The 15,252-nt window shown below is 34.1% G+C and overlaps 3 protein-coding genes across 6 annotated transcripts; 1 reads left to right on the forward strand and 2 right to left on the reverse strand.

The window, feature by feature from the left end:
• Positions 1-713: 713 nt before the first annotated feature.
• LOC126680840 (SAC3 family protein C) lies at positions 714-7,469 on the reverse strand. 4 transcript variants are annotated; one of them, XM_050376073.2, is made up of 8 exons: positions 6,995-7,469; positions 2,893-3,008; positions 2,308-2,529; positions 1,895-2,116; positions 1,698-1,783; positions 1,463-1,559; positions 1,178-1,270; positions 714-1,067 (listed from the first exon to the last, which is right to left on the reverse strand). In XM_050376073.2, the coding sequence occupies exons 1-8, from the start codon at positions 7,263-7,265 to the stop codon at positions 909-911; spliced, it is 1,266 nt and encodes a 421-aa protein (XP_050232030.1). In that variant the 5' UTR covers positions 7,266-7,469; the 3' UTR covers positions 714-908. The 4 variants fall into 4 exon arrangements, with proteins under 4 accessions (XP_050232030.1, XP_050232031.1, XP_050232029.1 ...); XM_050376074.2 differs by having other exon boundaries at positions 2,893-2,993; positions 6,995-7,468; XM_050376072.2 differs by lacking the exons at positions 714-1,067; positions 1,178-1,270; positions 1,463-1,559; ... (2 more) ...; positions 2,308-2,529; positions 2,893-3,008 and adding exons at positions 3,655-4,513; positions 4,590-4,957 and having other exon boundaries at positions 6,995-7,468.
• A 321-nt stretch (positions 7,470-7,790) lies between these two features.
• Positions 7,791-9,710, forward strand: LOC126680841 (transcription termination factor MTERF4, chloroplastic-like). Its single transcript, XM_050376077.2, has 2 exons — positions 7,791-9,167; positions 9,513-9,710. Exon 1 carries the CDS (start codon positions 8,048-8,050, stop codon positions 9,158-9,160), a length of 1,113 nt encoding a protein of 370 aa, XP_050232034.1. The 5' UTR covers positions 7,791-8,047; the 3' UTR covers positions 9,161-9,167; positions 9,513-9,710.
• Positions 9,711-10,640: 930 nt separating this feature from the next.
• Positions 10,641-12,367, reverse strand: LOC126681300 (nascent polypeptide-associated complex subunit alpha-like protein 1). The gene is made up of 4 exons (XM_050376822.1): positions 12,209-12,367; positions 11,528-11,615; positions 11,244-11,377; positions 10,641-11,151 (listed from the first exon to the last, which is right to left on the reverse strand). The coding sequence occupies exons 1-4, from the start codon at positions 12,272-12,274 to the stop codon at positions 10,819-10,821; spliced, it is 621 nt and encodes a 206-aa protein (XP_050232779.1). The 5' UTR covers positions 12,275-12,367; the 3' UTR covers positions 10,641-10,818.
• Positions 12,368-15,252: the final 2,885 nt, after the last annotated feature.

A 15,252-nucleotide genomic window follows, 5' to 3' on the forward strand; every position in this document is an offset into this window, starting at 1 on the left:
TACTCGCAAACATTTCAATGAAATACACTCGACCCTCTGATAATTAATACACATGGTGGATCAAAAATTTATTAATTATTAGAATTATTAATTTATTGAATTTGTATAAAAAGTAAATTATAAAAGATATTTTAAAACATCTATAATAATAGACCTAATATTAATATTATATTATAAAAAAAACTAAATAAATACAGTTTACAATCACTCAATTTAAAAGAAATAATTTTATATTCAATTTAAAAAAATATCAATTGATATCAAACTAAAATATAATTATTAAGAAATTGTATTCATAAAGTAAAATAATTTTTAAATTTTTTATACTAGAAATATTTTACTTATTATAATTTGTTTATCTAATAACTTCTTTTAAAATTTCTTAAAAGAATAAGAAAGTTATAATTTGATGGTATTTTAACTTCCACTTTATGAATTAAGATTAATATTGCCTCAAATAAATCATCAATTGTTATATATTTCTTTAAAAAAATCTCTCTAATAATTAATATTCATGTAGAATATATTTTAAATTTTATTAATTATTAAATAATAGAATTATTAATTATCCGACGTGGAACGAAGTTGGTTCTCTCAATTTTCTATTAATTATTAGAATTATTAATTTATAGAATATTAACTATTAGAGGGTCGACTGTACCAAAGTTTTGGAAAATGGAATGTAAAAGTTCAAGTTACTGCTGATAACAAAGTTTGCGCATCAAAATTCAAAAGTTATTATCTTGAAATGACGAATCAATGCAAACAAATTATGGTATTAAATTTACAAGAGCTATTCAAGAGTGGGTATCGATAGAGGTCATCCAAAGATCATGTCTCACAAATGTTACCTATCCTTAAACAAGTTATTTTTCGTGGTTGGAATCCTCGAGTTTTGATACCACAGATTACCTCTCGAATCGCTCCAAACCTGGAAAGTTAAATTTTTGAAATCCACCTTTGGGGAGACTGAAAGTTGTTTGCTTGGTAGGAAGAAACTTATTTCCCATCTCATCCTCAAAGGTCTCGAGACCACAAGCATTGCAAAGAACTTCCAGATCTGATTCCTAAAATCACATAGAGATTTCACAATTTAATATATAAAAATAGTTAAGCGACATTGTATCAATTTCCAAAAGGCGACAATGCATAGAGTTCCAAATGGCCATAAGCATACCTTCATTATCAACAAATTTGATAGGTGTGCCAAGGGATATGGATGAAGCTTGTATCCAACATTATTTATACAGGCTAGAGATTGCACTCGGACCTTCATGATAAGTTCAAAAGAAAAATAAGCTTAATATACATCCGTAATCCACATTACGGAGAATAAGCACTAAATTTTGCTCTAACTATGCTATCGATAATAATAAAATTTGTCAAAAAAGAGAGATAATTTTAACTGAGATCAATATCGTCACAGGGCAGAAGTTCACATCAGACAAACACTTCTCGTTACCTCGTTAATGTAACGTTCGATAATACAGTACTGGATATAGGATGCCTCACTAGCTACGGTACAAAAGAATCTCTTATAATTGTCCATACGGAAAAATCTGCAGAGAAATAAAATCATTGGCATTCAAATTTGAAGAGCGACAAAAACTAGTTGAAGGAAATAAATTAGAAATTAGAAAACTATTTTAGATGAGACACAACAGCTGAAAACACAGTGGTAAAAAATTAAGAGATACCGTAACACACTCCGAGCAAAATGCATTTCTTTTGACTGCATAATTGAATGAGGCACGCGGCGAAACCACAAAGAAAGCGACTCCCCCTGAGCATTAGACAATTATGTTGAATCTATTTAGCACCTAGTACAAGGATGCCTTCTTATGACAGAAGACTATTTATTCAGTTAACGGCTTCAATGAAGTAGAGTTCAAACCATTGGCTGGCTTCTAGAATCAAGATGAAGAAGCACGTAAAGTGAACGAAACTGGGCTTCATTCTCATGACTAGAATCAGGATCTCGGTTTGCATCATACAAATTATAAAGAGACGTCAGTGCCTTTATAAGCTGCTCCATGTTGAGGTAATGCACTGAAGAAATATTTTCATTACTCCCACCGTGTTTAAGCTTATGGTGAGATTCCACATGAAATCTTACCTGTGTGACAAATACAAGTAAAACATATCATATCCACGCCTAAAAATCATTTCAGCGCTATAAATAAAATAGAAGAACAATAAGATATTCATATCTACAAAAGAAATTCACTAAATCCGGATATCTACAGTGGAGAAGAAGATTTATAGGAAGAAAAGATAACGGAAAGGTTTCTGCAAAAGAAATGATACCATTTTCTCATACATGTTGACTGCTATATCATTGACTATGCTCTGCATGACAAGATCTTGTCTTATGGACCTTGTCCGGTCAAAGATGAAATCGTGTACTACTTCAAAAGGATGGCCTGTGGAATCTACCAAGTTTAAAAGGTAGCTCAAAGTCTCTTCCAACACTGGGAGTGGCCGCACATCAGATGCTTGCACATGCTTGCTTGATATTGTTCTGCAAAACTAAAACGAGACATAGAAGGTAAATAGTACTTTGACTTTAAAACTCGAATATCTACGGTACACATGAAAAAGACATTCCAGACGGGGCTTATTTCGTTCAACATTAGCATATTAAATCCACTTGCCACCATTGCCTGCAAATGTTTATAGGAACTGAAAGTCTATAGTGATGACAAAGGATAAATAGTGGTTGATAATTTGATTGACAAAGTAGGACACGGTTTTGTTTGCTATTGATTTATGAAAATTGAGGAGGTATAACTGAACATATTTCTGAATGCCAAACCATCTAGATACAACTAAAATTCACAGGAAAATTATGAGTTAACAAAAGATACAGAAGGCATAAAGCTGAGAGAGTACCTTTTTGACAGCTAGGCTTGGAGATGTTCTCCCTGGATTTCCATGCAGCCTCTCAAACACAGCCAAGTCTCGAAGACGCTCTCTTTGGGACCTTTCACCCTCTATTGGCAGGAAAACTGTAATTAGAAGTTGACAAATATAACCAGCCTGATCATAAAAAGAAGGTCACTGCGGAGCACCAGGACAGATCTAGATCACCTAGTCAAAAAGTTAGGAAAATACGGGTTGAAAAAGCCAGGCCGCGGTGGCTAAAATTGCTGAATCGCTAAGGGCTAAAACGCTCGATGATAAGCCCACAAAAGATGTAGCCTCTGATATCGGCCAAAGGCCAAGGACAAGATACGGGCAAAAAGTTATACGAAGATACACAGGTTGAGAACACCAATGGCCAATTGAAGGCTTGGATCTGCAAACCCGATGCAAGTCACAATGTCAAGGTGGTGACAATACCTGATTCCTTCTACAATAAGCCAAGTCAGAAAGCCATACTGGATGGCGATGTGATCATTCCAGACGACGAAGCTGTGAATCCGTGGGCAAGCCACTTAACATTACCACATCTTGGAGGCACTTAAGTAGGAAGAAAGGCCGATCTCATAATTAAGTGCATAGTCAGGATTTAAAGCCGGTTTAGACCAAGTTTTCAATGAAAAAAGTATCAGACAAATAAAGGATCATCAATAAAGATCAGGCAAAATGTACCAATTTTAAAATGTCTTTGAGGCTGAAAACAAATTATGATGCATTACATACATAATGAAATAGTAAGTAAACACGCATAAAATGATTATTATGAAAAGAAACAATCATTCAAGAGTACGATTAGATCAACAGCCGATCCTTGCAATTCAAGAATTGTTCAAAAGTGAAAAGGAAAAATGGATGCCGAGCTAAACCTATTAATTGTTCAAAAATAGAAGGATTAAAATGCTGATCAGAACATCCCGAAGAATTCGCTAATCTGGCTCTTTACTTTGGCATAATCCTTAAGGGCTTTATCATACTCGGCTTGCTCAGCTAAAATTTCTTTCTTTAAAGTTGCACGACGTTTCTTCAACGACATCCCATGTATGATCAGTTGATCAAATTTCTTCCCTAGAGGTGTCAATGCTTCCTTCTCAAGTCTCAGCTCTTCTTGCAACTTCAGGATTTGTTGTTCTAAAGAGTCGATCCTTTTGTTATGAGTGCCGATCATGGGAGCAAGCTCTTTCCCTTCTTTTCTCAAATGATCAAGCTTCCTCTTAATCTCCTCATTGTCTCGGAGCTTTTTCTCGAAAAATGTTCGAGTAGGAATGGCTGAATGATACATCTTGTGAAGAGTGGGAAGATTATCATTTGCTATGTCGATCGCCATTTTCACTTTAGGACCAATATTGGGGTGCGTTGCTCGACTTGAAAGTACCTCGAGGCATTCCTTTAGATTGGCGATAGCGGCTTCATCCTCGAACATCGCCATTCCTTTGGTTTTCATACTCTTGATTGTCTCAAGGTACGTAGACAAGTCTTCTTCAAGGCAATTTTCATCTGGGGGAAGATTTGAAGCAAGAGTTATGAAAGGGGATTCTTCATTATCATCCGAGTCATCGGAGTCGAGGGCTCTCAACTCAGCAGCTATCGATTTCTAGAAAAAAAAATGATCGGTTAATAAAATAACATTCATAATTGACATGGTAGTAAAATCATCCATAAAATGTTACTTTTAAGGATCCGGTAGAAGACACTAAAAGGACCGGAATGCTTGATTGAGTAGGCTTTCCTATGATCGGCACTTCCTTGGTAGTTGGGACTTTTGATCTTTGTCCTGAAGCCAAACTAGCTTTTGTTTGTGGATTCCCACCAAGTGTGATTGCGATCCTAGTTTGAGTACTTCCGCTCTTCTTAGGATCACCTTCTTGAGATCGGTCAGAAGAGACGATCTTGGAGGAACTTTTCTTAGAGGAAGCAAGTGTAGATTTCCCAGCACCCATCGGTTTGGTTGAAATACTCTTGAATCTCTTGCACAAAGGTCTATCGTCCTCGTCCGAGGAAAATGAGCTCATTGGCTTCCTCAAAACTGGAGTAGCATCTGAAAAATCATCAAGTCATAGGTATAATCAAGATAAAAAAATGAATGAAAGTGAAGTGTTATACCTAAGATCCCAGGATTGTTAGATTCTATCTTAAAACCAATTGCTACTAAGTGAAGATGTCCAACCGATATATAAACAAATGTCCATTCAACACACAATCAATGTGATACTCCTACTTTAATACTCCCCCTCACGCATAGCGTGACCAGGCCGAGCAATAGATCCCCCCTCACGCTTCATGTGGGCTAGGTCAAATTCAAATTGTGTGAATGGACAAGACTCTGATACCATGTTAGATTTCATCTTAAAACCAATTGGTACTAAGTAGAGATGTCCGACCGATATATAAAAACATGTCCATTTAACACACACAACCAATGTGAATACTCCCACTTTAACAAGGATTAACCGATATGATAAACTCGGGTATAAAAAGAAGTACCGTCTGGAACATAAATTCCTGAGAAAGTTATCTATTAGAGGCTAGATCGGCTAAACCTATTAGTGTATCTAAAATCGAGAGAGGTTTATAAGCAAAAGGTGGACAAATTCTATCGTAAAACTAATTTATTAATCTATTTGTTTAGATGCCTCGCCTTGACATTCCGTCTATGCTCTTCCGTGTTTTTGGTATAGGCCAGGCCGAGCATTTGGAGTATACTTTAACTTAAAAAAACCTTACAAAATGTTTTAATTCGTAAGCTATGCGAGATATACCTTTGAATTTGGATGACTTGGAAGCCTGCAAAAGAAAAACGTCCACATGCAAGGCTTAGGCTTTAAAGAGGAAAGGGTAAAATTGTTAAAGGTCGAGACATGAGCTGAAGAGACAGTGAAGTACAATTCCACTATCCTTCACCAGCTGTCGAACTCGCACCGCATGATGGTTAGGATTCAAGTTATGAGTTATCTTCATGGTTAGGAAGATATTTCTTTTTAAATGGATAAGATATCTGTCAGTAGCAGTAAGCCGGTCTCTATTAACCTCATAGTCGTTCTAGTAATCTGAAGTGGACAAGGAAGGCTTTGTAATCGACCACATTGTGGAGCATAAAAGTTTATAAAATATCATCCTAAGCCACTAAAGTTTTAAGAAAGGCCGAACACCAAATTTCTATATCGAAGAGAGCTCACCAAGTAGAAGCGTAAGAAATGATGAAGCGAAGGTATCCTTGATCGGCAATCATGCTATAATTTGATGAAATTACTGATCAAGAGGGTTTGATCTAGGTAGCACAAACACTTCATTTAATCAATGTGTCCCGTTTCGGAAACGTGTCAGATACTTGACGTTTCAGACAAGAAACTTCATTTTTTACTTAGTAAACCTTAAAATAACAACGTTTCACATTGCCCGTGTCCTATGTCCCCATGTCCGTATCCGTGCTACCTAGGGTTTGATAAAAAGCTATTAAAGTATAATCAATATATATGAAAAACAGACAGATCTATTCATGAATCCTTAATGCAAAAATTATAAATATGAGCATACCTAGATAGGTCTTTAAAGGAATTCCCATAGATAATTCAGAGGATTCGAGAGAGAAGTAGATGGTGAAAAAAATTGATAGGTATGTTATTCTTTTATAGAGTTCAAAAAACAAGCCTAATTATCCTTTTGTTTCTTTGTAAGCATTATCTAATTTAGTTCTAATGTTTATCTAAATAAGATGTTAAACTTCTTCTAGGGTTGTTCTTATAAATAACTAGGTTTTCTATTGTACAAGGCACAACTCAAATTTATCAACAAAACGAATTCAAAACTCAGTATTTTTCTATCTTCAATCTCCAATTGGTTAAATTAAGAGTAATTTCTCTTTAATAGTACTTAAATTTCTTAATTTCCATATTGATTTAGATTAACTAGCTTTTTTTTGTGATTTTCCAGCCAAAATTCAGTCGAAAGCAATACATAAAAGAATTCAAAGATTCAGTTCAGCTAAATTTCTTGGGCTAATTATTTTAAACATGAAATACCTAATTGCAGTATATCTTAAAATTGCATAAAAAATGTTGATTGAAGAGTAAGTTACCTGGGCACATATTAGGGCAAGTTCCCATTAAAACTGGAGAACTATCATCTTCTGTAACCTCTTCTTCTTCCTCTTCCTCTTCCTCTTCGCTTTCAATGTTGATTTTGCCATTGCTGGCAATGCTTATATTGCCAGAATTAAAGCTTGAAAATTTGTAATTTCTTCTGTTATAGGAAATGGGGAGGTTTGATTCACTACGAGAAGACGATGATGAATCGGAAGCTTCTGAGATGTTGGGCTTTCTGGTTTGTTTGCGACTCTTCAGATCCATGCTTTTGTCTGACAGTAGAATACACCAACACCAACAAAGCTGTAATCTTTTTGAAGTATGGAACTGATAATAGATATTAAACTGATACACGCTCAAATAAGTACTATAAACATTAATAACCTAATCAAAAACTCTTCATCTTCTTATTTAAAAGAAGAAAAAGATTGGATCTTTTTTCTTCTCTGATTTTTTGAGTGTGGGTTAATGTAGTTAAAGGTTTTTTTTTTTATTGGGTTGAGTTTCGGTCGGTTCGGTTTCAAATCGATCAGAATAGCAGCGCCGAAGTTTAGTAAATAATCGAATTGTTAAGTTTTTTTTACTGAACACTAACAAACATTTGATTGAACTTTCGATCGGTTTGATTTTGATTAATTTTTTATTCGGCTTGGATTATTGACAATGCTCATATTTTTGATCAAATGTCAAATAAAAGCCTTCTAAATTTTGAGAAGTTTATTTTTTTCGATTTTATGATTCCTTCGGCGTTACAAACCTTTAAATCAAACCATTAATCAAAACTCCAAAATTTTTCAAACTGAGCACCAAATTAGACGGTTTTCACCGAATACCCGAATCAAACAACAAACTTCGGTTCGCTCTCGTTCAGTTTCTGGGTCTAGTTCTGTTTTTTCTCAGCCCTGGTCACTAGTTTATCTAGGTTTAGAAGCAGGCCCATTCAAAACATAACAAAACCTGATTTCTCATTATTTCCCTCTCTTTCCCTTCTCTAATTTTATGTCAATTTTGCATTTTCATTCCAAAGATCCGAGCTTTACTATCCCATGGCTAAAACCCAACTCAAAAACCTGGTTTTTCATATACAAAAACGCTTCTTTACATCAACTCCAACACCACCCTCTTCATCTTCTACAGTTGAGTTCTTAAAAAATTCATGTGGGCTCTCACTAAAATCTGCAATTTCAGTTACTCAAAGGTTACACCTTGAAGAAAAAAATCAAAAAAACATTCAATCTGTTCTTGAAATCTTGAAAGCTCACAGCTTTACTGATACCCAACTCACCAAATTGATTGAAAAAAGGCCTGAAATTCTTCTAAGCAAAGTAAAGGAAAATATTCAACCCAAGCTAGAGTACTTGGAAAATCAAGGGTTTGCTGGTAAGCTTCTTCCTGAGCTTATTTTGTTAAATCCAGTAATTTTGAGGAGAGCTTTAGATTCTCATATTAAACCGTCTTTCGAGTTTTTGAAATCGGTTCTTGGTAGTAATGGTAGTGTTGTAGCTTCTGTTAAACGTTCCTCATGGTTATTGACATTTAATGTGAAGGGTGTAATGCTACCGAATATCGAGTTCTTAGAAAAAGGCGGTGTTCCTGCATTACATATAGAGAGATTGCTTAGATTGCAGCCAAGAGCTATAATGCAAAAACATGATAGAGTAGTTCAAGCTTTTAATTCTGTTAAGGAAAAAGGCGTTGAACCGAAATCTCCTATGTTTGTTCATGCTATTAGAGTTATGTTATCGATGAGTGATGTGACTTGGAAGAATAAAATTGAGGTAATGAAGAGTTTAGGGTGGAATTATGAGGATATTATTGGGGCTTTTGCTCGACACCCGCTTTGCTTGGCTTGTTCCGAGAAAAAACTTAGGAATGCTATGGATTTCTACTTGAACACTATGAAGTTGGAACCGAAGGTTGTTATTTCTTATCCGAGATTTTTAATGTATGCTATTGAGACAAGGCTCCGGCCAAGGTACAATGTTTTGAAAGCTTTGGAGTCGAAGAATTTGATTAAAGGGCATAAGAAGATTGAGTGGTTGCTAACGTTAAATGAAAAGGCTTTCCTGCAGCGATATGTCATGAAGTATGCAGATGAATTCCCCGGTATGATGGAAATATACCTGGCTGCCCTAGAAGTGAAAAAGATTGGTGCTTAATGAAGAAGTAAGTTAGAGCTATATTGAATTTAGCTGTTTTTTTTTTTTTTTTTTGCTTTTGAATTGTGTTTGCCCTGTAAATTAGAGCTAATATGGACATTGCTGATTTGTTTTGGCTCATTTCTTAATAATCTTCATTATATTTTTGCTCTAGATTATTCCGTTGATTATTTGTTACTTTGCCCCATCTAGCTTGCAAGATTGATATGAGAACTTATCTATTTGCACACCAAGTTATCAAATTTTGATACCACAAAGCCTTTTTTTTTTTGTGATGTGCTTCCATGATGAATCATTTTATTTTCTATATCTGTGAAACCTCCAAAGATTGACTTGTTTTTTCTAAATCCAGGGACTCTAAACACAGACGCAAAAACTGGACGAGAAATTTCTACAAGAAATTAACATCATGCCTGAGGCAGAAGCATGAGAATAGTACAGCAATAGACTCAATTGTTTTAAACAATAACAGTAGAGAATCCTGTAAAAGAAGTAGTTTGTATCATGTAACATTTTAGTTAAGGCTGCTAATTTTTGATAAACTTCGAGATGACCAGGACCATATCTTTATCTGCGGCCTTTAGGTCTTCACATTGATGAGTATTGGATATCAAACTGAATAAAGGAGATTCATGGCTTCAGATTGAAAATAAAGGGGTTAATGCTCTAGCAAATAGCGACGGATTCGGATATTAATGGATATCTGCTGTCATTAGCTTCCTCATTCTTGAGGGTAATGCCGGATTATTAAAGCATTAGTTCTGGACTCTTTCTAGTCTTTTCATTTATATGCCACTTTTATCTTTCGAGGAATGCTAAGAGGTAAATAAGTGTCTCCTGTCATAGGATTGACAGTTTAGCTTCCTAATTCTTATGGAAAGTTTGTATGTTATGATTGAAAGGTGAACAATAAAGGTCTTCTTCACCCCTCCAACTTGAGCAAAAGATCAAAAGTGTTAGTTGGTAACTCCTCATACGTAATAAATCCACGCCCGCTTTGCAAACATGGAGTAAAATGATCAAACTTCAACAAACTCTCAGTTTATTTATTTGAATCCAACTTGACACTTTTAATCTCATGTCAAGTTGGAGATTGAGATGTTCTGCAAAGGTAAATGAACAAAACTTGGAAGCTTAATGTCCACTTGAGTTGAGTCATCTCTTAGTTAAAAGTTAAAATGGCTGTCTGGTTGCTACAAAGCTGGTTTTATTTGTCCGTGGCTTAACCTTTGTGAAGACAATAAGACTCATTTTTTTACTGCAAATAATGAAAAGAAGAGAGCTTCACCCTTTTCATTCACTTCTAGATTACTTTAAAATTAGTTCAAATCAAGTGTTGGGAGATATCTCAGGTTCAATCCTGCCATATACCGAGAGATCAGCTTTATTAATCAGCATCACCAAAAAAAGATACCATCAATCAATATTGTCCAAATTTTGAAAAGATAAAAACAAGCAAAAGAAAAGAAAAGGAAACTCATTCATCACCAAAAGATGCATTTGATCTCTGTTAAGTAGTAATACAACAGCAGAAAACAAAACATGATGAAAATACCAAAATTTGAAAAGTTGAAAAAACAAACCCAACTAAAAAGCAAAGTGTGTAGAGCCATAATAGAAATTCACTAGATCACATAAGAAATATAAGTAAAAGATTATCAATTGGTAAGTTCCATGATGGCGGAAACTATGTCTCCATCGGCCGTCTTCAAAGCCTTTACGGCATTTGACCTAGAAACTCCAGCCTGTGTCATCACCAATTCAATATCCTTTGGCTCCACTCCAGTCTCATCAACATCTTCATCATCCTGAGGCATAGCTGAAGTTTCAGGCTTTGAAATCACATGGCTTAGATCTGGAGCCTTAAACTGCTCTGCAGCCTGTGTTTGTAGTTGCGAGCTCAAGTCCTCAATCTTAGCTTCGCCAAAGATCACATAGGTGTCTGATGTTGGGCTCTTGAAAACATCGGGCTTTGAGATGACAAATAAAATCTGATAGACAGAGGAAAAGAATACAGAGTTAAGCGATAATTTAGAAAGGTAAAGAGAACGTAATACAAATAAACTAATCAAAGTACACATACATTCTTGCTCTTTTTAACAGTAACCCGACTAACACCGGGAATTGGTTTCATTCCAAGCTTTAACATAGCTTTCCGACTTTTCTTTTCACTCCGGCTTTGCTTTGATCTACCGCTTACATCCCCATCATGTTGTCCTATAAATAGAATAAGAGGGAATAAAAGAAAATAGTTGGCATTAAATATGAACAGCAGAACACATAAGGAGAGTTCAATCTTTATTCCTAGCTTTTCAAGATCTTGGATGATTTAAAACTGAATCAAGAGTCAAGAGAGCTGTTTTTTACCTTCATCGTCATCGTCTCTGTCATCATCATCGTCTTCATCATCGTCATCCTCGTCATCATCTTCATCCTCAACCACAGGTTTATCAGCCTACATAAGATAATAATGCAAGGATTAATAATAGGTAGCCAAATAGATGCAAACACAAAATAAAACAATAAAGCAGTAATTCAGTTATATATATCATCACAATCTAATCAGATAAACAATCTCAAGTTCTCAACTGTAACTTATAAACTCGACCTGCATTCTATAACTTGCAGCTCTTCACATGTATTTCTAGCAAACAAAACACATAGACCAACATTTGTTTATCATCCATGGAACATAATACCCATTAACTTCATCAGTATCTAAAAGGACTGAATATCCACAAGCAAATAAATATACCAAAATTGAAAAAACAAAACCTAAACCCACATCATTGAATCACTTATTTTATCTAATATCAATTTACTTGGTCTTTAATACATTTATTTTCTTCCATTTCGAGTTGATTTCCCCCCCCCCCCTAAAGATTGAATATTTCAAAGTGATTTTCATAACGGAACAGTAATTAAGCATCTGAGAAGTAACACAAATAAAAACAACAGATCCAACATAAAAGTGTTACTAAAAGAGGCTAATAATAAATAAAGAATCCATTGCATGATAAAATAGAAATAGAAAGTTTGATGTGATACCTCCTGTTGGAGGATCTTTTGGGCTTCAAGCTGAGCAGCAAGCTCTTCTTGGGTCTGTGCAGTCATGGCGAATTGTTTTCGATTGGAAGGAGAAACAGTAGAAGCTGAGAGAATACACCAAAAACCCTAAAACCCCACTGATGCACACACCATATGTATTCACACCACAAAACTCTAAAGTGCACACTGTAGGCCTATTATGGACTGGGCCTAACTACTCATAATTTCTGTTTGGGCTTTTCTGGAAAATACCGTGGACAAATATTATGAAAAAATACTATCTGACCAACTTGAGTTGATTAGTACGGTTTGATTTTTAAAATTTGCAAAATTGGTTGGACTTTCTGATTGTAAAAATATGATTTTCTTTAAAAAAAATTATTTAAATTTATTATTGGTTTAATAACGTTCACTAACAAAAAAATTTAATGTCGGTTTATTATAAATTTACAAGTTTACTATTGTTTGATTTTTTGGATTATAAAACTAAAGTAAATTGTTGCTTAGTTTACTATCAATTTACTTTCAGTATTATATAACATGTACAAATATTAGTTAATTTGTATATTTTTAATTTATTAAAAAATAAATTTACTATTAGTTTACTTAAAAACTAGTCTTAGTTTACTGTTAGTTTTCTATCGATTTACTTGAAAAAACAAATTTACTATTAGTTTATTTTTTTGAACTATTATTGATTAGTTTACTATCAATTTACTATTAGTTTACTTTTTCATTGTTTATGTTTAATTTTATTAAAAAAATTAAAATTAATTTATTATCGGTTTTCTTTCAGTTTACTAAAAAAACAAAAAAAAATTGCAATCGAAATTATAAAGCTTTTATAAACTACTTTGTTTAGTTTACTATTAGTATTTTTTTATGTTAATTTTAATTTGTTTATTTTCAGTTTACTTAAAATTAAAATAACCTATTAATTTATTATCAGTTTACTTTCAAAAATATATTTACTATTGTCAAACAAAACAACAAAACTGGTATTTACTTTTTCTCACAGGGTTGTTGTTGACTATAGCATGAGAGAAGAAGGATTGTAAGTGAGTTTCAATTTCAATTGATGTACATAAACACTTTGCTTTTTTCCAATAGATTATCCGAAATTGAAAAAGTGTAGCCTTTCTAATCAACACTCACGAGATTTTGATGTTATGCAGATTATCATATGGGGTCCTATAAATCTTCAGTATTGGTTCTTTTATACTACACTACGCCGATACTTGTGCGTTGCGCCAGTGCAATTAAATAAATTTATAATTTTTCTTAATAATTAATTTTTTTATTTAATTTATTTAAAGTAACCTTAGTTTAATATTAATATCAATATTAATAGTTTTTTAATCTTATTTAATATATTAGTTGAATGAATTGGTATTGATATGTTATGTTATTTATAGACACGTTACTATAAAGACTTCACACATTAAATATATAATTGTGCAAAGAAATTGTATATACAAAATTATATAATTTTTTTAAAATAAAGAATAACCTTCTAATAATTAAGAACATCAATGATGAAAGGAAAAACAAAAAACGGAAACTCTTGGTCTGAAACCTAATCCAAAATATAATGAACCGCAATTAGGGAAGTCATAAAGCAAATCCACATATATAATAACACGCGCGCACAGACACATAAAAAAGCAAGAGTGATATGTGATATATAAACAAAATCTCGCAATTTGATTTACAGGATCTATAGTCATGCTTGTAAAACAATCATCTCACCATTTCCGTTTTAGCATTTCATGTTTCACTGAATCAGTTCTGATGCAACATAAACGATTAAAGTAAAAGCTCTACTATTGTTAATTACTGTGATTTTAGATAGTCTTCCTATATGTCATAGATGACAAACCAAACCAGATATTCATTAAGATAATGAGATTAACTTCAATTCTGATAGCATAATTGCAAAATCAATCTTAGCATACAAAATAAACAAGAATCAAGAATGTTTTGTCCACATCGTAACATACCAAACAGCAGAAAAATTAAAGATAAACACAAACTATATAATAGTCAAATTCATATTTAATATAACTATATCTATATTATGGCTAATAATCACCCACGGACCCTGACTTTAGGGGTACCTTACGCTAAACCCCCTGATAAAAAAAAACTGCCGTAAACCCCCTAAACTTTACCTAATGATCAGATAAACCCCTTTTACCCTAAAACCGCCCCAAAAAACCGCCCCAAGCCCTTTATTTTTTCAAAAATACCTAAAATACCCCTAAGGTTAATAACAAAAACCAAACCAACCTAATCTAACCAAATCTAAAGTCATTATCTAATCAAATCAGACATAAACCATCCAAATCATACTTAAACCACCAATCAACTCAACTAAATCAAACCATTCAACCGAAAACTTCCACCCGCCGCCGCCGGTTTTTTCCGGCCACCACCGTCCATTGCCGCAAAAAAAATTATTCAAATAAAAACTCATTTAATTTTAAAAAATAAATAAATAATTATTTTTAATTTAAATAAAAAAATATTTTTTTTTAAATTAATTTTAAACCCACCGTGGTGGGTCTGCTTCAAAGAGCAGACCCACCGCGGGTCTGCTGCAAATAGCGGACCCGCGGTGGGTCTGCTCTTTGCAGCAGATCCACCGCGGGTCTGCTGCAAAGAGCAGACCCGCGGTGGGTCTGCTCATTGCAGCAGACCCACGCCGGTGGGTCTGCTCATTGCAGCAGACCCACGCCGGTGGGTCTGCTTCACAGAGCAGACCCACCGTGGTGGGTCTGCTGCAGGTAGCAGACCCACCGCGGTGGGTCTGCTTTCCGGTGAGCAGACCCACCGCGGATTGAAAATTTTTATTTTTTATTTTTTATTTAAATTAAAAATAATTATTTATTTAATTTTTAAATAAATTTAGGTTTGATTAATTTGTTTGGTTTGATTTGATTGGATCGGTTTTAAGTGTGGTTAGATTGAAGCTGTCTGGTTTGTTTGTATTTATTTACAGATTTGAAGGGTATTTTGGTCAATTTATGCGAAAAGGGGTTTAG

This window comes from Mercurialis annua, linkage group LG5 (assembly GCF_937616625.2).
Source record: "Mercurialis annua linkage group LG5, ddMerAnnu1.2, whole genome shotgun sequence".
Lineage (NCBI taxonomy): Eukaryota > Viridiplantae > Streptophyta > Magnoliopsida > Malpighiales > Euphorbiaceae > Mercurialis > Mercurialis annua.